Source organism: Euwallacea fornicatus, chromosome 10 (assembly GCF_040115645.1).
Source record: "Euwallacea fornicatus isolate EFF26 chromosome 10, ASM4011564v1, whole genome shotgun sequence".
Taxonomy (NCBI): Eukaryota; Metazoa; Arthropoda; class Insecta; order Coleoptera; family Curculionidae; genus Euwallacea; species Euwallacea fornicatus.
Window position 1 is genome coordinate 2873031 of NC_089550.1, and position 23247 is coordinate 2896277.

Here is a 23247-nt window from a genome sequence, read left to right on the forward strand (position 1 = left end):
CCGTCCCAAATAAAAGCATTTTTATACCACAATAGATGAAATATGGCTCTTTTATTATGTGGTCGTTTTATGTCCGAATTTATGTTACAAAATGCTTTGTTAAATGGATTTCGAATATGGATTTTTACAGTTTTATGGAGCGTTCGCGTTTTGAACACCCATTACCCTGTTACATTACGAATTACGATCCTGTCGGGGGATGCTTGTTGTCTGCCGTGTTGTTACGTTTATTCACCTCCCTTCCCTCCGGCAATGTAAAATATATTAAATCCCATCCCTAGAAAAGAGAGAGTTTCATACATTACCAAATCTCTAAAGCGTGAATCCTAAGAACACAATACTCCCCCAAACTTCATCATCGGACCAGAGCGAGAATTAATCCTTGATATTTCTCAATAAAATATATACCCTTATCGGTTTACGCGACAGGCCACAATATTAATGGCATAATGGATAGATTTAATTGATTTATTGACGCTCGGGGAAAATCCCCGGGGAATGTCTCCGAGATATTAACCCCCCATTATTGGCTCTGAAACGAAATTTGTTTAAACTTTCTCTATAAAATCCGTCTACCTGTCACCCCTCTGATTTTCCCTCTAAAAATAGAGCCCAATTTCAATTTGCACATGCATAAGTCGGAACGGGCCAAACATTTAAAACAGAGCGCGGGAGCGGGCGAATGGAGCCGAGAGGCGCCGAAAGATCCGGAGGCTGCTCTCAAAACGTCGAGGGATGCAGTTTGAGCTGACAGTTGTTCGGTGGCCCGCAAATACAAATTGCGGAGCCCCGGAGCCGGTTTTGAGCAGTTTTGTGGCACGTGATATTACGCGGCTCTATATTTCCGAGAGAAAAACTGTGCTTGGGTGGGAGAAGTTTTGAGGGGGTTGAGGTAAGTTCTCGGTGAACGTGTTAGACTGAATTTCAGCTTTACTCGATTTTGACTCGAAACATAGTTTTAAGAGTTAGCATTCTTAATGTTGTTTTATTGATAAAATTAATCCTCAACATCGGTGAATTTCTACTGGAAATGTAAATTTCTGACTATGGCAAAATGTCGTATTTCATGTATTATATATAAATTATAAAATATCGTTGATATGTTAATAATTTAAGCGACAGCTGCGGCTGAACTTTTCAATGGTTTATGCTCAGATTTCATATAAAAATTTAAAATGATATAATGGATAATCAAAATTACGATTTAAATTATAATATAATGCAATTAGTTCTGTAGAAAAAAAAATTCCACATTCAAATCACATTTGACATTTGCATTTGAGCCTTGTTTGCTGCTCATTAGCAACAATCTACATAAGCCGTAATTTGCTAACTAGTTACACAAATAATTGCAAATTACGAATCAAAATTTGAGGACCAGCAAACACAATCCTAATTAATGATAATCGATAAGCATAATCAGTTTTAATACATCAGCTTTTGTCGTGTCAGTTGAAATTTTAACATATGTGTATGTTTACTTTTTTTTTATCAAGGAATTGATCGATTTTATATTCAAGAATACGAACAAAATCCTGTAAACTGAGCTCTAGCAGCAGGTACTAAATAGAGAGTTATTTTTAAGTTTTAAAATCTTCTGTTCTCGACAAAACAGAACATGCGAACTAAAGTTAGCAATTAAATAATCTTTCTTAGATGTATAGTTTGTTCGAGAATTACCTGAACAACATTTTCAAAACTTCATGTTATCTCATTCTAAATAGCCTTGCTCAGTAAAAACAATAGTAAATACCAATAATTACTTATTCTTTATCAATATTTAACGTACCTACCTTTTACAGAATTTCTCAATTGAAATTGGTTTCTGCAATTTAAGTCTATTAGTACCAACAAATTGAGCGCTTTTCGAGAGACATATAATAAAGTAGATTTTATTATTGTTAATAATAGAGACAAATCATTATTCTGCTCTGCCATTACTTGCTTAAACAAAATCAGTTATCCTGAAAATACCAAAAATTTACTCGAGAACCAATCTATGGGCCTCAATGCTCGATTTCGTATTACTTCGGGTAAAATGTAATACAAACTAGTCCGCAGATTTTCCCTTTTTTATTGACTTTTCGATATTTATTGGCAATATTACGCAGTACGTGATATTTACAAGATACGTATACGTATAAACTATACAAAGTGGTTAAAAATAAATCGTGTCAAAGTTGATCAATTTTTATGCAGCTTTTTCTCAGGTGAATAAAAATTGTTTTTTTTTTTACAATATGGTGAATTCTAGAATCTTTTGTATCTCTCATTTACGAAGTTAGTCCTTATAGAAATTGTGACAATACATTAACATTTTGCAATAAACGTTATATACTAAAATTGTGTCTGTCGGCAAGAAAATTCGTTTAATAGGTCCTTCTTAGTTTGTTCGCGGATAACTGTTGCGCACTATATTTGAGATTCTTGACCCAGTGCTCCTTTAAACTTTTCTCCAAATTTTTGACTGAAAATAACTGAAAATATATAATAAGTATCTCCAAGAAGTGTTGCTAATTGCCGATATTAACTAATTCACCTATTTATACATTGTCTCTATTTACTTCTGATCCGTTTAATCCCTTTTCTGGGATATAGTTTAAACTGTAAATAACTTTAATTAGCGTAGTCTAAATCAAAATCTAAGTTTACTTCTAAGAGCAAATTTAAATTTCACTTAATTCACGTTTTAAGACCGTATTTTATCGTCGGATGGAAACCTGAACTTAAACAAGGTAAATTCTTTAGATAATTGAAAAGTAAACAATTTCGTTATGTTGGGTGTAGAATTATACAACTTAGTAGGTGCATGAGAAGTTTAAATTTAATTATTTCGCATATATAAGGTATAACTTACCTAATAGAAAGTTTATTTCCCCAGATCCGTTGCATTATGCAGTTATAAATCCTTAGTTAACGCTCCAACTTGCAGAGAGTCTTAGGGCGCAATTTGCAACTGGGCCAATTAATAATCATGAATATTTTATCGTTCTCTTGCGAAACTGTGAACCAACTAATCCGAGAATAATGCATTTAACACATTCCGGATTAGGATTCCTTAACCATATCCATAATTAATAAACTTCTTCGCTTATTCATTTGAGCCGCCAGGTACACGCCACTGTCCTCAAACTAATTAGAATCTTGTTTTACACAGCAAAATTGCCATAATTGCGGTGGTGCATATCACAAACCGGCGGGAAAATCTGCATACGTAATTTAATTGGCCATGAATCGGGCTAACAATGGGGAAAATTAGTATTGTCCCTTTAAATTCGCATTACCCAATGTTCAATTATACGGTTTAGAGCCGTTTGCGATTGACTTGATCTTTGATTGGATGACTAGTGAAGCTTGCGGTATTATCACATGCTGCTAAAAGGCCTTGACAGGACTAAAGGGATAATATAAAGGTTTGCGTCGTTAATTTAGAGTTTATGCCACATAAACTGTCACTGCATTAAATAAAGGATGAGAATTATTCAGCTTTTTAATTTAACTAGCTATGCTTGACAAGTAGTGAGTTAGCATTAACCAGTTAGATTATAACCAATACGACATTACACGCTTGCCGTGAAAGAGTAATATAATTTATTTTAACAATATTGTCAACGTAATGCAACGATATTGTTGTCAACAAAACCTGTTACATTCATAACTTATAAATAAATTAAGAATCTATAGGAAAAGGGAATTTAGACGATAATAATAAAATCCTACACTCCTATGAGGAATTTCAGGGCAAACAAAGCCACAAAAATATTAAAGATAAGCCCTACCGAGTTAAACTCTCGGTAACTTTTAGAGTCGAACTTTATTTCGATATTTCACGGATATTATTTTTCTTTAAGTGAGCCCTTCGAATCGCAGGGGAAGGCAGAAGTTTCTTATTCGATTTCAGCATGAGCTGGCCAGGAAATATGATTTTTCACATAGAAGACGCTACTAACTTCGGGGCAGAGAAGCGATATTCGCACGATGTTGACGATTTGTATGGCATGGAAAACTTGGGAAATTTTATTTCATTGGAGAATGGTTTTTTTTCGTTATTATTTAGCCTGGGGATTTGTACAATAAATTTAAATTTTATGACATACTTGTGATATTTTCCCAAAGTTTACACATCTCATAAGAAGTTTAGGATCTATTCTTAAGGCAGGTGAAAGCTAAAATAACAAAAATGTTACACTGAGTTTCGTTTTTAGCACATTATCTCTTCCTTAATGTCTCAGTGTTACAAATATTAGATTTTTCTCGTTACCTTGGAAATTACAAACAACTCGGGAAAAGGTGGTAAACACAATAGAAATCTCGAAATATTAGCATTTATTTGTTTAAAATGCAGGTAGTTTGCATATTATTTCTATTTATTTATTTTAAATCCCATTTTAGGGAAAATTTTGATGTCGCAAAGTCGCACAATCCGCTTAAAAAACTTAAATCAGGAAAGTCTGTAACCGAAAGAAATTCTATGAAATGCCAAATTATCAAAATTTCTACACCTTTTTGGGTAGTTTATTGCGTAAAGACCAGTTATAAGCACCTTCAGAATCACGTATTTTGGAGGTCAATTGGTAAAGGGAAAACGTGGATATGAAATTTCATTTCAGAAGTTTTAAGAAAAATCCCAACTCTATCGCCAAATTGCAACTGGTTATTAAGATTACTCCAACTTTTTGCTATTTTCTTCGTGTTCGGGAAAACTGTAAAACTAGAAATATTTTCAGTCCTTCATAACAGTTACAAAAAAAAATACACCACATTTTAGGATAAATCAACCAACTAATTTATTAAATAAATTAAGGCCGTAACATCTCTAATAATATATTTTTAAAATAATTATTATTTTCTAGAAATTACCACCGTAGATATTACTACCCTTCCATCACGAATAACTAAATAAACCAATTATAACATCTTTGTTTACCCCGAGTCTTAGACGAACAACGAAGCCCCCACTTCGCCAGAGGTGTTTATTACTATTGGGAATTTAATTTTCGAGGCTAAATTGCGCCTCTAATTTAGGAGGGTTTGTTATTGAGACACTAATTTTGTGCGTGTGGCTTCAAAGGGCAGGTTAGGTGTGTGTGCTTAGCAATTTAGTTTCCAGGAATCCCAATTATTTGCCCATTAGCAGGCCTCAGATATTGTGCCAGTCTGAATATTTAAATAAACTTGTCGTTTTTCTTTCGAATATGTTTTATTCTCCCCTTGCGACATGCAAAAAAGTAGACAGGACAAGCTAATCCATCATCGTCGGCCCTTTTAAAAATTTTTTCACTCATTTTGTGTTTACTTTCAAGAGTCAGTCGTTGACTAATGTCGTTGTGTCGAATTTTTTCTTACTTTTAAAATTTCGCGCCCCCCGACATCTTTATAAATTATCGCTCCAAATGGAAGTATTTGCGCTCCAGTGCGGTTCAAACTTAATTAGTTAATTAGTTTGTTCGCGAGCTCACTATAGTCTGACCCACATAAGCTTCGAAAGTAAACTTCACGGGACTTTTAAAATTGCTAATATCTACTAAAATTATCTTGAAAGTTGAAGGATTAAGTTGCCCTTTAAAACGTCCACTTTAACATGCATTATGCAAAACCTCGTAAAGCTGAACAATGGAATTTATTGGGTCGAAATTTCCTCCTTTAATTAATTTCCATATAACAACAAATTTTCCAATATTATTTTTCCATTATCCACAATACGAACCTTCCACCATAAACATTTTTCTATCCAAATTCGAAATTCCTTTGTGTGTTTATCTGAAGAGCAGCAGCTGTTTTGACATGTGATGTAAATTCCTCTTTATAAACAGCTCGTTTATGCATCGAAAGCCCATATTTGCCTTTCCCATTATGAAAATAACACCACTATTTTCGGTTTGGTAGCAGGGGCGCATTATCTTGCAGTTTGCGCTACAAAATGGGCTTTGCATGGAAATTGTTGGTTTACCAGAGGATTAAACCGTGCTTTAAGACATTGTCGATTGTAGTTTTATCCAGCTATATTGGGTAGAACAACAATAGGCAAATAATTTATTTAGTTTTAGTGAAATTTGAAATATATTGTTGACAAAATACAATAGTAAATGAAAACGCGTGTATTTAAGAGGTAATGCAATAATACAAAAACTACATGTACTGGCGCCACCTGTTAGAGGAAAGGAAGTAAGATCTGGTGACAGTGACGTCGTTTTTGACATTATGGCGAATGCCAATGTTTTTCTATTCTTCTGTGATATTTAAAGCTTCATTACGCACCCCTAGAAATATAAAGAGCGTTTTGTTTTCATTTTCAATATTGCAAATTCCAAAAACGTGGGAGTTCAGCGATGGCGTAATCGATAACATCAGCTAAAAGCTGCCCAAATTATATCTAAATTTGCTGTGTTTAATTCTCAAATTTCTAGTGAAATGAATGACCCTTCGATTCTATTTCATTATTCTTTGTATATTTAGTTCTCAAACAATTTTATTTCTTTTGCACGACATTAAATCTGCTCTTACTCTTAGATTCTACTCTTATATATTTTGCGGTGCTTTGTCGGTTTCTTACGAAAATTTGTGTTTTTTTTACCTTCGATGTTCATTTTCTTCTTAGCACAAAGCGCTTTTATTTTTCACCGAAGAACGGAAAGCACTATAAGGTATGTTTAGGGACCGTTTTTCAAAAACAAGTTTAATCAGTTATAGATATATTAAACGTGACTGAAACCATCGAAATTTTGGCCCTACGAGCATTTACAATGTGCAACTTTGCAAATAGAAAACTTTAATCTGATTTAATCGTCAATGAAACTCTGACCACTTCACACATATCTGTAATGATTAAATCTAAAAAAAAGTAATACATTTTTTTGACAATTTTCCGAACCAATTGGACATTTCACTCGTCCGATAGTTCCATCTGTAAAGAAGTCATTGATGGCCTATGAACAAAGCAACAGAGACTTGACATTGTGGTGAATGGCAGTTTTGCATTTTTGCGAAAAAAGTTATAGACGAAGCGCTATTTCGAGCTCTCAATTTTAAAATTGGTCATTTCATCAACCCCAGTTTGACATCAAATTTATATTTAATAGAACAAAACCCGGTTTGCGACACATTATTATTCAGTTGTTGCTCTACAAATGGGTTTTGCATGCAAATTGTCGTTTTACTGGTAGATTAACTTGCCACTGCCACATGAGTCAAGACATTGTCGATAATAAATTCACACTGCCGAATTCTGACATGGCACATTCAATTTGATTTGCGTGGCACTCGGGATAAACAAACCATATAAACAAAGGGCGAATAAAACAATAGTAACGCAATATCAAGAGAAATTAATGGCGGTCATTAATAATGTGAAATGCCCTTTCGACGATGCAGAAAGGCTCAATTAGAGTCGGTTTTGTTGCCGGCGGCAACATATGCACTGCCGCGATAATATGGATGATTGAAACTGCATAACCGCGTTACACTTTCATAATGAAATTTAATTAAAACAACGTTTCGGTCGGGTTTCAATCAACAAAATAGTCCCATCCGTCTGTCAGCCGTTTCATTATTTTAAAGAGTTCCCTTCGAGGATAAACGAGGTTCCTAATCTCGTTAGCCCTGTAAAGTTAAGTAATTAAAAAGACCCGTTAGTAGAAAACACCACATAAAAATACGGCTAATTTTTTAATCCGTTTAATAAATTGGTTGGGTGTGCTATTCTTTCGATTTAATTTTGACTAATGCAGATGATCGCATAAATTTTGATTTAATGAACAAACAGATAGAAATCTTTCACGTATTAATTACAAAAAAGCAAAAAAATGAACGGAAAATTAGGAAAATTTGTATTCATTTTAGGTGCCAAAACTCAACCCTTTCGGAGACTTCAACAGTAACCCAACTCTCAATCTGATCACGAGAAACCCAAACCAAACTCTGTAAGTTCTGTACGTATTAAAGTTAATGAAAAAGCGTTTGAAAATGTTCTTATTGAACCCTATATTTGCTATCGAGATCCATATATATTTTCTATGCTCCGTCAGTTTTCTATTCGATCTTGTAATTGAAAATCTACCTGATGGCAATGAAAAACAGAACAGTTGCTTGTTTTCCAAGCTCGAACCTCCCACGTTGTATTCCGACGTAAGCCAAACTTAAAATTAAGGGCACGTCTCACATTAAGGCGTACGGGGGTAGGAAAAACGGGCCCTAATACACATTTGCAAATTTAATGCGGGGAATATAAATTAAAATCGAACTTTCTTTGCCCGCTATGTCTCCACGTGAACAGAACCGCAAATGCTATATCGGAAGTCTGCCGTAGGCCGATTTCTGCCGTTTTTGGCATGTTTTTTGCCAATACTAGCTAATTTTTAAAGTTGAAAAACCAACACGAGCTTCTGTTTGTGGCTGCTATTTTCCCTTGGCTTCAAGCTATGACATGCATTTCGATGAGTTATGAAAGCGCTATCAACGCAAAGCCAGACATACATATGCTAATTTTCCCTAAGCGAATTTGCTGCATAAAGTTTTTTTTACCTCATAGTTCTAATATCTTTGACAATTAACTACGATTATTCGATAGGGGGATTTTTGCTAAAAATCACATTTTCGCTTCTGCCCCGCTTTGTCTCCAATTACTCTCAGTTCTTCCACTTATCCCAGTTCAGCTCCATATTTAAACTTTTAGACATCATCATCAAGGAGGATGTGAAAATTAAGCCTCTCATTCTGCTATGGGTTAAAGGAAAGGGTTAAGTGAAAGGGATAATATTATCGACCATCTTCCTTAACTTAGGCTAGCTTAAACGTCTTAATTAGAGATAAAGCATTAGCTTTGCAGCATAAGTAAACTAGGAGTTATCTATAAGAAATTACGTAAGATCTTTGGCAAGAATGGAATAAAAACGTTATAAAGTCTCAGGGGAATGGGTCTTGAGCTCTAAAAATCTATCAGACCCTTTAACGGAACTCTATTTAAAAGGGGTGCAAGCACCATTACTTCCAAAAAAGGGAAAAACATTTCCCTGAAAAACTCGCCTTCAATTTATTTACAGTTTTCAGTTTTATTTGTGTCGAAAGAAAAGCCCTAGAACATTATCACGACGTATTAACAGAGCGGAAGCAAACAAACCGAAACACACGAGCGAGCTAATCGTTTTGTATGTGTATATTTCAGTCCGAACGGACAAAACTATCCAGAAAAGTCCAGTTGCAAATTGCCTCCATCCATAGCGAACACATTGGGGTGTAATTTTTTCCCGGGGGAGATTTATGGGTCTGGTAAAGTAAATAAAGTACCGAAATCTACTCGGGGAGGTGTCTCCAATTTATTTGGATTTGCCCCAGTTCATCTTCTCTGCATCTGTCGGTAAACGACGGAATGATGTCTAAAACACCAATTTTTAATAAAAAAATATAGGCGTTTTGTTACCTCTTGACAAAATGGAGGATGGACTTCTGAAATGAAAAACATTATAGAAGCTGTTCAGGTGGGAACTAATGTGCCCTTAGAAATTGAAATTTTCGTTAAAATTGATTTAATTTCATTTCAAGGCGACACCAGCCCATGTTAATTTTAACAAAAATTAGATTCGTGCCAATTTTTGATTAAATGGATCCCACCACTTGGACCTGAGAAATATTGTAATGCGCATGTTAAATTGGCGTAGTAATATATAAAAACTGGAAAAGAAACAAATTAATTTTCTCTCTCTGAATCTTACCCAAAGCAAAAAAGATCAAAGGGTGCGATTAGAATAACCCTTTTAACCAACTTTAAAAACACAAATGATCAGACTCGCTTCAATACCACTAAAACATGGGTTAACCAAATTTAGGAGAAATAGAGTACGAACACTCGGCCTCCGAAGGCCACTTTTGATTCATTGATATTTGCAACAGCGCATTTAAATAGCGACCATAAGGCGTCAAAAACCGATGTGCACCGCTCGTGGTCTATCGCTATAAAGTTGAACTTTACTTTCTATAGCGATCAGCAACCCTTATAGACTCGTATTTAAATCAGTTGCGGGTAATTTCATGATTATCAGACAAGCTTGAAAATTGATTGCAAACTGGATGTTGAAGCCATGCACTTTGAATATTTTGAGACTGGCTGGTCTTTCCAACTGCTATAATTGGTCTCGTTCCCGATTTTCTGTGACTGTACTATATTTTCCACGTGCCACTAGTTTATTTTCCACGTGTCTGTAATTTATTTTCTACGTGCCCGTTGTTTATTTTATAACGAACACACAGACTTTCTTGCAGCAATTTCAATTCTCACAGTTTGTAACAGCCACGGTCCATACACGCATGTTGCAAATAGTGTGCAGGAATATTCAAACTATCGCAGACAGATCACGGATTGTTTACCGAAACATACTCGTAAGTTACCCTTAAAAGTGACCTCAAACCCTTGCTGAATAAATACCGGACGTTTCAAGAAAGTGGCTCGCCCTTATAATTTTTTTATTTTTAAACTTAAAAAGTTGAAATTTGGAGGGAAGCTCTATAAGAATAGAGCTGCCTGGTTGTCATTAATGACGTTTATCTACCACTCCCGGCTTAGCAGGAGATGATCTTAACTTTCGATTTTTAAATGTAATACCCTATGAATTTTGACTCTTTTTGGAATCTGGGGGTCATTTTAATCCAGGCACGTATCATTAAAACAGTTTTTTTGTGCAAAATTGACATGCTCTTAGTATTTGGAGAATGTCGTCAACAACCTCCCGATGCTGCGCGCTTTCCTGCGGAAAGATTTTCACTTAGAAACCATCGGCCCGCTACTATTTTAAAAAACCAGTGAATAAAAGGAAAATGGGATATGCTAATGAAGAAGAAAACTTTATTATCAGTGAAGACAAAGAAATCGATGTTTTATTTATGGTAGAAGTTAATCCAAGTGCATCAATTCGTGAGATAGCTCTATATAGTGAGGTGAGCTATTCGTCAGGGCGTCGAGTTTTGAAAAAAGTTCTGTATTCTTGTGGTTATCAATAATTAATTGAAATGTTCAAAATGACCACCTTATTGTTCTCGACAAGAAAAAGCATTTTGAACTGTTTTCCTCGCAACGTTCTCGAATTGATTTGGGGTAATATTATTTATCGCCCTACGAACTTTTCCTTCTAATTCTTCTCGATTATTGAGAGTGACGTAAACTTGTGCTTTTATATAATTTAATATAATATTTCTAGACGAAAGATGACCTTTAGATACCAAAACAGTAACAATTTACATGGCATTACGTTTAAAAATCGAAAGTTGAGGTCATTCCTGCTTAAACCGGAAGTGCTAGATAAACGCCGTTAATGTTAATCAATCCGCTCTATTCTCATCTAGCTTCCCTCCAAATTTCAACTTTCTAAGTTTAAAAACGCAAAAGTAACAAAGGCGAGCCATCTTCTTGAATTACCCGGTATAGTGAGACGATTGTAAAATTTCTCTTATGGATTACGTCAAAAAGGAACGGAAAAAATGGCAGAAACATCACCTTCTGCGATGCTCGGCGGTCATTTTAGTTCCGTCACACACATTCCAGATTTTATGACAAAAATAGCCTTGACACAACGTAAAACGTGGTATAAAGTTTCATTAGCATATGCGCAACGGTTTGCGACCAGTTTCCACCCGTTAGAGGGAATTTTTCAGTGAAAATTTTCAAAATTACTCCGCTTATAACACGAAACGAACGCTTAAATCAACGCACATTTTCAACTGAAAAAAATATAAAAGACCCCGACTGACATTTCATTACCGGCAGCAGCCTATTTTTATTATTATTTTTTTTTTTGAAAATGTTAGTGCATTCCTCTAGAGCAGTAAATCCAGCGTTTACCAATTTTTCTGTTCTTTTTAAAAATAGTTGTTATTAATTTTTTATTATTATAAACTATATTTCTGTTAATATTGGTCTTAATAAGTATTGAAATTAAAAATAAAGCTCCAGCGGCAGATCAGAACAATTCTTATTCCGCTAGCAATGGCCGTTATCTGTTGATTAATTTGCTAAGTTTAGCAAAATTTTACCGATTATTGTCGCACTATAATGCACGAATTTTTTGTGCTAATTGGCTTCTTACTGAGTCGCGCTTTTCACCGAAAATAACTTGGAAAATGCGTAATTTCAATTTAGACTTCGAGGGCCCTTCCTTGTCTCTAATAGCAATTTCATCAATATCCATTTGTACCCGGCAAAGACCACAAACTGTCGCCATTTATCCTGAACATCGTTGACTTGCAAAACGCGTCCCTCCGGGAAATTGTCAATAACAAAGTACATTATCAGTAGTATCCTCCGATTAAGCTACTCCGCCTTAGTGGAGCTTAATATTCCCAGCCCGAGAGAGTGTCCGGAAATTGGGCCTGTGCAAGATGAAAGGAGACCATATTTATGCAAACCGGGCCGTCGAAGGTTAGGCTATTAGACGCTATCTACAACCGGGGACAATCTATTATGCCAAAGCTCCGGGATAAATTAACTCGACCACCACTGTACATAACCGTCTTTTTGGAAATTTACTAAATTTTACAGCTTAAATCCCCGAATGGTGGCAAGTTATCTTCGCTCTGCTGTACTCCTTATTGCACTTGATGATTTAATTAGGATGATGGAAAGAGTCGATAACAATCCCAGATTAATAGTTGCACCGTTTCGATCAACTACCTCCGTTAGAAAGAGGTCTTATTTAAGGTCCCCCTTGGGAACACCCTAAAACTCCAGATGAGACTGGAGGCTGGGACGGGCAGATGCCTGTTGGATGAACGAATCCGGAATAGGTCAGGGATTTGTGGTCTGTTGGGACTAGGATCTGGTTGAGGGAGAAAATCGGAAAATATTAAGTCCAGTTTGACTTAATTTTTGGTGGTGTTTGCTTGTAAACAATGAATATATGGGTGGTGAACGATGAGAACCTGACAAAGCTCCAAAACCTTAGCATAAAAATTTCGTCAGTATCTCGAACGCGGATCTAAAGGACTTAGATATTGATTTTTTTCCAATAACGAAGTGTCTGGGCAGAGGGGCGAACGCTAATTTTCGATTAAGGAAAAAAAAAATGTCGTCATGAGAATTAATTTAATTGTTTCTATTAATTTTGAGTTAATACGACCATATTTCATGGAACTCGGTCGACTGTTTAAATTTACTTTGATGTAAATTCGCCTTGGAAAATTTAACTTTCGAGCCTCGTCTGTAATTTGCCAATAATAAAAAAGTCGACCCCCGATCTTCGTAATTTATGGGGTCGCAAATCGTTCGGTCGATTTCAGTGCGACCTTCGATTAACCTGAAGTGAGAAAAGGGCGGTTTAATTTGTGAATCCTGGCAGGCAAGTGACCGGAAATTTAAGCGGACACTGGATGACAGGTGGGATTATGAATGTTGGATTACTCTTTGGTTCGGAAATCTGTTAATGGAAAGCTATCGTTTAAAGTTTGGTGAAAATAATTGCACGTTAAGCTTTAAGGGTCAAGCTTACACTTATGGATTAGCTTTTTGTGGGAAAATTGGTAATTTCAGGATCAATTGGAAAAAAAACGGCATTTTTCAATTTTCAAACGTCATTCATACAATGGAAAGCAATTTGTTCCAACATTCATATTTGTGGAACAAACAATGACAGACAATGGGTCGAGTGTTGAATTTCAGACCGGGCAATTTGCATCCACAGCGGATCGATTTTTTTTCCGCAGAGATTTTGTGCATTTATTAATTTAATTCAGAGCACATAAATACGCATATCGAATTTCTTTCTGTTTATGTTGCACATTCCGGTTAAGTGAGATCATTAAAAAATCTGGACAAAACCGCGAATATCTAACTTTTCAATTTGAAAAAATGATGTGATTTTATATGGGTACATATACATCAAAATTAAGGTAGAACAATCACGCTGGTCTATCTCAAAGCTTACTACCTAGCTTGTACTGAATACGGTGGTTTGAAAATGAACAATTTTACACGTTATCGGTCTTTATCCTGTATGATATTGAAAACATTTTCTTTCAACGGGAAGTTTCATCAATGATTCTAAGAGAAACGGACTTTCAGAATCTTTATTTCCAGTATGAACTACACTGACTTTCAAAAAAACCGCAACACCAAGAAGAACACATCGTACACGTTTGAATTTCTGGCATGACGTTGGGTCGGGTAATAGATAAAAACGATCAAAATATCAAAAGAAAATTATTGTGAATAAGTGAAAAAATTTAATAATAATTTAATAATGGGTGGTATCTCCTCTTAAATTAATACATTCCTGTAAGCGACGTGGCATGCTTAAAATTAAATTATCAATATTTTCCTGTGGTATTGTATCCCAGGCAATCTGCACCTGCTCGCGGAGTTTATCTATGGTCTCTGGAGGACGAGGCTAAACGTTGAAGTCTCCGACCTATTATATCCCATACATGCTCTATTGGGGACAAATCTGGAGGCCGAGCCGGCCAAGGCAAAGTATCCAAATTTTCAGCTTCCAAATACCTCAAAGTATCGTTGGCTACATGTGGTCGCGCATTATCCTGTTGAATTGTGCTTCCAGGCTGGTCGTACATGTATGGCACAAGAGCCGGTTCTAAGACACTATTAATGTACCTCTGAGCATTTAATCTATCGTAAATGGAAACAAGACCATGACACCTGGTGTTAAACTAGAATGACGCCTTTCCAAAAAGTCCAAATTTAATCGCTCTCCTCTGCGCCTTCTACCACGTAACCGTCCATCAGATCGCCATAAACAAAATCGGCTCTCATCACTGAACACGATTCTTCTCCACTCGTCCACCCATTGCACTCTCAGACGACACCACTCCAGTCGGGCCACCCTGTGGTTTCGTGATAATGGAAGCCGACGCATAGGACGAAATGAATTTAGTCCAAAACTTCGAATTCTGCGATACATCGTACTAAGGGAGACCCTTCGATTTAGGGTGGCTACCTAGTTAGCACCAAGAGACAGAATTGTTTCAAACGGGACGCCTGTCGCTGAACGACGAAGTCGCCGGTCTTCGTGTTGGTTCGTCATTCTTGGACGGCCCCTACCACGATGACGATTTACTGACCCTTCGTTAGACCAATCTCTCCAAGCTCTTAGCACTGTTGATGCGTTTCGATCCAATCTACGTGCAATTTCGCGGAAAGGTAAACCTGCCTTATGCATACCAACAATTCTTCCCCTTTCAAAGGGAGTTAACTGCCGATAAACTGCATTTTGGCGTGCACGAGGCATTTTGCACTATCAAACATTTAATATGGTACTAACAATAATACCTTTACCGCTATCCGCCTGCAAAAAAATTTGCAAAAAGAACGATCGTCACAGATAAAAAAGTAAAGAAAAACTTCATATCGCATTAAAATACGAACTTGAAATTTTTATCATTTTTTTTCTCTTTACAAGTCTAAAATCATACCAAAATTTCAAATACATACAATGCGTTCTTCTTGGTGTTGCGGTTTTTTTGAAAATCAGTGTAACTCTCACGCTAAGCTTGGGGAGGAATATTTGTCGGGAAATAACCAGAAAACGGCCGTTATGTTTAATCATCGAAATTTTGCAAGTTTTTATGCTTTTAGTGAATTCCTATTATGATTTTCCGTCGTAATGATATACTGAAGATACTTTCCAGAGAATTAACCGTAAATAATTGCTTATTTTTCGTTATGTGGCTCTTTAAATCTCACGTCCGTTTCCGAACTGTATCTGGTAATCGGTGATGCTGAAAAGTTCTACCCCGATACGGAAAAGTTCCAGAGGATGCTCAATTTAATGGAACTTAACAGGGGTAAGGGTCTGGAAAGGAATAAACACAATTTAAAGTCTGAAGGTTCCTTAAACGTCCGTTTATTGCAAGATAAAAATTTGTTTTTCTTTCCATATTTCAAGTGGACTTCATTAAGGAGGAGACCCAGCTATGCAGACGGTCCTTCTTCGGCTTTTGTCAATCCCCAAAGGAAAATGAGCCGAAGAATGACAAGAACATTATCGGCTTTGCCTTGAGGAACATGCCAATGGGAAGATGTTACACCGCAGACATTTGCTCCGGATATAACTTAATCGATTGCGTCAAAAAAGGTAAGCCACAAGCCCAATTTTCCCCTACCTAATAGTGAAAAAAAAAAACAAATTCATCTGTTTAAAGTCAAATTTATTTGGAAGTTTAATTATGTTTTGGCATGCTTCCGGAAATGGGTGAAAAACCTAACCATTTGTTAACCGTGAAATATGGAGAAAAATTAATTTAGCACTTTGCCCGATGAAGTTATCCAATTAAAATGCGGCAAATATGAAATTTGCTTAACGACCTAACTTCAAACTTTCAGGACGTGCTTGTTAATATTTTTCATTGGGATAATTACATTATTTCGTTAGTCGGAATTGCTTTCCTGCAAATGTAAGAAATATTCTCCATGTAATATGCCTATTTACACTTTAAAGGTAAATTATTAGGGGTTTTTACAGCCTGCATGATCAGGCAGCGGGGCGGAAAAAGCCTTTTCCTAAATTACAGCCCTCTCAAATGGGGCATGCATTGAAAACACAAATTTGCTGTGGGTGAAGCTATTACACTAATGGAGTATCCTGAGAACACTGAAAAAGCTTAATAATTCGACAAAAGGGTTTTTAACAACATCCTTATTTAAGTTAAAAGGATTAAACCTTTATGGCTAGTTATTTTAATATAGTAGTACGAAAAAGGAGAGTACTCTCTTTTTTTTCTACCCTTCATTAAGATTAAAAATTTCGATCCTTTTATTAAGTTCAAGCTTGTAAATACGATATTAAACAATTTCTTCAAACCATAATTCTACTGCGGTTGGTTATAACTCAGCTTAGTGCGCTCAAAGCAGCGTTATCTCTTTCCGCCTCCTTTTTTATATTTTTATCTGCTAGGCGTCGTTTTTTTCCAACAGATAGAATTAAATTACGTCCGGCGTCCTTTATAGGATTACGGCCGTATTTCACGGTCAAACGATAAATTGAGATAAGCAACTTCCGTAATACGACTTTAATCGAGTTCGATTGACGCCCGAGGGGTTAAATTATGCTCTCCCTGGGTCTTTGAGATGCGCCGATTTTTTTCAACCTACAGAGAAAATGGGCAAGAATAAAAATTTGGTGACGTAATACCCAATGCATTCCTTTTTATGCAGCTGTTAAATTTCATAAAAATGTATCCGTGATGTTCGGGCGATTGTAGAGGTCTGTTTTGAATGTGTGATCGATTCCATATTAGTATTAGGCAAGGACCTCGAAATCGAAATTATGGCTTCATTTGCGGTTCGATGAATTTAGTGCAAAGCCAAAAGTATCTTATTTGCACAAGTCTTGAGTTCACTCACATTCATAGCAATCTGGTCCATAATTGAATAAAATATCCCCGCTCAAGATGACAAGAACTCGGTTAGTAATGTCGCCTTTATACATTTTTACCAAAATTAAACATTTTTTAAGGTAACATCCTACAAAAAAAATTAACAATGAATTTTGGATTTCAGCCGAATTTCTCATTAAGCCGTTCTCTTTGACCTTTCAAAACATATCTGTAAACAATAAAAAAAAAACATCAATAAGAACTTTTAATTCAAATAATAAACTTATTTTACCCGCATTTTCTACCCTAATGAATCCATCTTGCGCAAGTAGCCATCAAACGGCGAATCTTCAATGACGTCGTTCTTCTTAACCTACCAAAACTTACCTGTAAAGAATAAAACACAACAATCACAACTTTCAATTTAAATCATAAACCCATCTTACCTCCATCTTCTACTCCCAGAGCCTCATCCTGTGCGTGCGGTCATCTAATGGCGTCTCTCTTCACTCAGAGTAACCCCCTCCCTGCAAGGTCTTGTCCCTTACATCCTATCGTACTTCCTCACATTAAACGGCGACTTAACGAGCCTGTTTAACGTAACGTGAGAGAACATAGGTGAGAACGTTGTTCTATTTAGCCTTGAGGGTGGACGGCACCTCCGAGCACCAACAATATAAAATCTGAACTTCCGGTTCCACCACCAAAGGAGAAAATAGTTTATCGCAGCACCCACTTTCACTCACGAAATGTCAGCTACACTAATATGTATTTTAAGAATTTTTATTTTATTCCGTTTACAAAAATCTCTTTGCCGCCACGGGAGCACTCGACTCAATCATCTACGAACTAATATCGGGACGAAAATATACGAAACTTTTACAATTTGCCTTTTGTCATGATACAGCTCATCGATCCAAAAAGCAATACCCGATAGAAAATAGCATGCAATGTTTCGAGATTTAGTAAAATTAAAGAAAAGTTTCTAGTTCAAGGGAGTAATTCCACTAAGAAAACGGGTGTAAAAAACTATCTAAATATCTGAAAAAATTATTTTGTTGCCGTTAAAATTACGAGGTGCTGCACAATATCTTTTTAATTTTTGGGTCAAACCAAAGGCGCACACAATGGAAATCTAAAAAACAAGAAAATTAAATTTTAATTTCGTTATTATTGCTGAAAACATTTCTTCCGTTCAACTTCCGATATTTTTAATTTAATTTAAATAAAAAAAAAATGATTACATTTTTGTTTTAACTACAGGAGCAGGTGTAAACCTAAATAAATTTTTTAATTTAATCTTGGCAATCTGGCGAGTGAGCTTTTCCCACTACATACATATATTCCTGTCTTTTATCATTAACTATGGCAACTAGCGCAATATTTTCATAAAATAAAAAACTTTGTACCTTGACTTCATTGCCTTTGACTCGCGTTTTAAAAATAAATTTCACATTTTATATAATTTTTTGAATTATCTGTTTTGTTTTTCAGTAATTTTTGCTGAATTCCCTCTCTATCTGCAACAATAACTTTCGACCAAAGGGGTGAACGCGAAGAAGATTTATTGTTAAATTTCCCGTTTGTAATTTCATTGGCCTACCCAGTTCTACGCGATCGCTAAAAATTCAAAACTTGAGCCCTCTTTTAGTTCTTTGACATTATGCCAAACTGAATTTATAGATTAGATAACATAAAATCACGTGCATAAAATTTGAAGTAAACATGGGCAAAATAAAATTTAATTTATTGTGATTGTGAGGATTCAAGTTATTAAGTTAGAAATGAATTCCACTTGAAGCTTGGAACGAAGGAGCACTAAATGAAGTCTTTGCTCATTTTCGTCTGCAGTCTGCACTTCTAAAGAAACGCTCCCTTTCCGTCATTAAGAGTGCTTCACGATCGATTTATTAAAGCAACATTTCCCACTTTGAAAGGATTCTCCTCGAAATCGAGTATAAAAAATTAACGTGGATTCTTTAGAAATGCCCTCGCTAGCGAAATAAGAAAATCCCGGGATGTTCGTCTACATAATAGACGAGCGAGAGTCCATTAGATCGCGAACGGAAATCTCAAGGGTTAAATCCCCGGCTTTAAAATTACTTTTTGTAGAAAATTCTTAACGAGGAAGTCATTAGGGTTTATACTTGAAAACCTGTTGAGCTGACCCTAATATGCCCACATTGGCGTAGGACCGAATAGTTTTGCGAAACGAAAAATTAATAACCCCTTTTCTGACCCGTTGGACCTACCGGTTCAATTGCAATGTCAAAAAATTAAAATGTACATCACGAGCATACACAATTTCTCACCCACATCTAAAAAGGTTTGAAAATGGAAGAATGGCAAAAAAATTAAGACAAAGTGACCCGACTGGGGTATATTAGCCGGCCAGATATGGACGGTAATAAATTACTTTGGACTGGACTTGGCTTTTCATTAATCCGAACGTCAATTTTTTTTTAACGGCGTAACGTGAGGGTCTTGTCAGGGAAAAATCGTGTTTGACCGGCTCATTAATTCGCCCTTAAGTCTGAAACACGTCTTTACTAAAAGCGGACAGAATCTCTTCCTAATTGCGACTCAACCTTGACCTCAATAAGTTCAAATTGTTGCGGATCAAGAAAACTGTTCAAATGTCACCAAAGCAGGGATTTGGAATTGATATATTTTTTTTATTTTCATTCCGTTTTTTCCGGTAAATATACCTGAATTGCATCTAGCTTTCCTTAGGGCTTTACGACGCATTTCACGACCATATGACAAATTGCCAAATTGTATTACGTCATTGGAATTTCTGTCGGCTACAAACGACCGATCGTCTATTTAACCAGTCATGTACGGTTTTTTATCTGCTAGATGAAGTAATTTTCCGCAAATCTGAATGGTAAATAATTCTTTTCAAAAACAATCTTCCATGTAATTTGGACCTTAAAAGCGATTTTAGACCTGAAACCGTTTTTCACGTATTTTATTCCACATGACGCAAGCCTTCAATAATAAATCAACCTACCCCGTAGGGAATCTTTAATTTATTTTTATCTAGATAGACGCGGGTTTTGCAGGAGATAAGACTAAATTTCCTACCCCTTTAGGGACTTTTTTCGATCTTTTGGTAAGGGTTTTATTGAAAATGGATGCCAAGACATTTTAAAGCTCATAATGTCCCATTCTTTAAAACCCGTCTCGAAAATATGGTAATGAAATGACATGCATCTTACCGCCATTTTTCAACGGTTCGATTAAGGTAAATGAGTCATTTCTTTATTCCTTTATTGTGTTTGGGAATGACACCCCACACAGGCAAGTAGAAGATGTTACAGAGGTGGAATTGTACACTATTGTCAGACAAAACCACCCACCTTTTACTAAGAAAAAAAAACTCTTGTTAACGTTTCAGTGAAAAATCTATCACCATCTCTAAAAACTGTGAAAAAAATGATTAGAAAAAGGAACAATAACGGAGCCAAGGGTATGGATTATCAATACTTAAAATATGTAAATTCTCTGAAAATTTTGCATCTCGATACCTGAGGAACGACAGATTGTTGGCAAGAGTATCTAACTTGTTACTCTCCTCGTCTATCCGAAATGTCTCCATCACCTCATTAAAATCCGGGAAAAAGCCGATTTAATAAAAGCGGGTAAACAATGTCATAAAAGCTTAACCCTGTACAGTGGAGAGATGTAGTTAAAATCTTTCTTCCAACATCTTAACATTTTCAGCTTTTTTAGCTCCATGGATGTAACAGCTTCTCAAGGGATAAATTCGCGTTTCAATGAAAGCCATTCTCTGTTCAGATATAAACGGCAACTAGGCATTAGTTTTTGTTTTAAAAAAGAACAAAGCCGATTAAACTGTCATGGCATAAGAGTGGTGTTACTGAGCCATTTTTTTGTTTAGAGCACCTCCATTTTGTCTGAAAAATTACAGCGTCTCCACGGAAACTTTTGTAAAAGTATACCCAAATCCGCCGTCGTTTCAATTAATTATTCAACACGATCCACTTACAGAAGTTTTTAATTAAAAATCTCTTATTCGAAGGAAAACACGAATCATTTAAATTTCCATACTTTACCGGGGAATGGAAACAAGAAGACCGGCAGTTACAGTTTATTTACATCACAAAGCTGAAGAAGTAAAATTACTATTTGCGAAGCGTTGGCGGTTTGGTCAATACATGGATTACTGAAAAGATTCTTTATTATGCGGAAAAAATCCTCCTCCGATTTACAAGGAAACGGCAACAAGACAACGTTCCTTTGTTTTAAAAAGAGAATAGCTCTAGGTAAGCTGTCACAAAATTTCCGACGTTGTCAACACTTGCATTTATTCACCGTTCTAATGGATTGATCTTGCTAGAGCAATATTGCGTCTTAAAACTTATGGGGATAGTAAAACGAATACAGGAGTGTGGCATTGCGGTGTTTGAAACTCGGAATTTGTCATTTCGCCGTCTGCAGTATAGTATGAACATGCATATTTTTCTGTGACGCAATTTTCTGCCGGCATTTTCACAATGGTTGCTCTAAATCTCCTCCGGTATTGACGATGTAACGAGTGCCGCTTGACGTTTCTAAAGTGTCGCGCATTAAATCGCATATATATGAAGTGAAGAGGTTTAAATGCCTCGCAGCGACGTTTCCGCCATTTTTATGGAAATTTCTAGAGCCGCTTAAATGTGCTTTTGGAGGCGGGATATATGAGCCAACAACTACCGAAGGAATAATGAAAATTAAAATTATGATTTTTAGATTAGCCTAAAAACAAAGAAAATACTCGTTACGTTACTAAACGAAATCATTAAGTTACAAGGGAAAAAATAAGAAAACGCACAAAACTAGCAAAATATATGTGAAGCTGAGAGTAAAACAGCAGAAGAGCTTCAAAGACGGATTCAAAAAGACAACGAAAGCGAAAAAAATTAAACAATCAGTAAACTTTTGAACAAGTCCACTTTCGTGTAAAATGTGGCAACTCTGCATTGTTCATTTGTTTCAAATGAACATGGTACCATTTAAAGTGACCAGTGTTGTCAACTCTTGCTGTATTGTTTTTTTTTATTTCATGTTCTAAATACACGCTTCTGGCAAAAACCCTGTCCATTTGAGTACAATGCAAAAATTCCAAAAAAAGAGCCCCTTTATCTACTTCCTTTATCCGGTTATGTCCTAATGCAGTGTGTATTTTCCAGCTACGAAGTTAAGACCGAACGGTTCAGTTAAAATTGCTTCCTTCCCGGGACTCAGCTACACTTCTCTTATTTTTCGAGACGATAACGGCGCCTCTAATGGCATTTTGATATTCGATTTGCAATAAAGCTTTCTTATAGTATTCTCCCAGAGCATTCGCTTGTTACTTTTTACGTCCTTTTGTTGTTTTTCTAGACGTTAAGGCAGCTAAAGCATCGTGACCAAGTACAAAATGGCAACATTGCGTTGTTTCGTGTTATTCGTTTGGTTTAAAAAGACCATGAAAGGAACGTGGAAGTTGGTCAAATTGTGTTTTATGTCTAATTCATGGACTACCTACATTGTTCTTAACGAAACTGCTACTAAAAGTATAGAAACAATTTAGGATGCATTTTGTGCACGATAATTACTCATCACAAAATGGGAACGTTACGTTTGTTCCTTTGTTTTAAATAGAACATAAAAAGAACTAGGAAATTTGCCAATGTTGTCGACTTTTGATCTTTTTTGCTTCAAAAGCTGTAGTTACCAAGGATGCGGGTGGAGGAGGCATGACATTAATATAGAAGGTATCAACGTTGTCAACTGGTTCTTTTTTTTTTATTAGAAAATTCTAGTTATTACAGAAATCTCGGTATAAACCAACTGAACATCAACAAAATGCTGACTATGTTGCATTGTATGTTTGTTTCAAGAAGTTTGCTAATATTGCCAGAATTTGTCTTGTTATTGAAGAACTTGTGACAA

General features: G+C 35.9%; 1 protein-coding gene across 3 annotated transcripts in view; it reads left to right on the top strand.

Moving 5' to 3' along the window:
- Positions 1 to 731: 731 nt before the first annotated feature.
- LOC136341514 (uncharacterized) overlaps positions 732 to 23247 on the top strand; it is a 39117-nt gene continuing 16601 nt past the window's right edge. Inside the window, exons 1-3 of one of the 3 annotated variants that reach the window (XM_066286567.1) lie at positions 732 to 892; positions 6048 to 6175; positions 15879 to 16067. In XM_066286567.1, the coding sequence (XP_066142664.1) occupies positions 15998 to 16067 (70 nt within the window). In that variant the 5' untranslated portion in view covers positions 732 to 892; positions 6048 to 6175; positions 15879 to 15997. Of the gene's footprint in view, positions 893 to 6047; positions 6176 to 7834; positions 7920 to 15878; positions 16068 to 23247 lie in introns of those variants that run through there. The other 2 variants (XM_066286566.1, XM_066286568.1) reach the window with 2 other exon arrangements.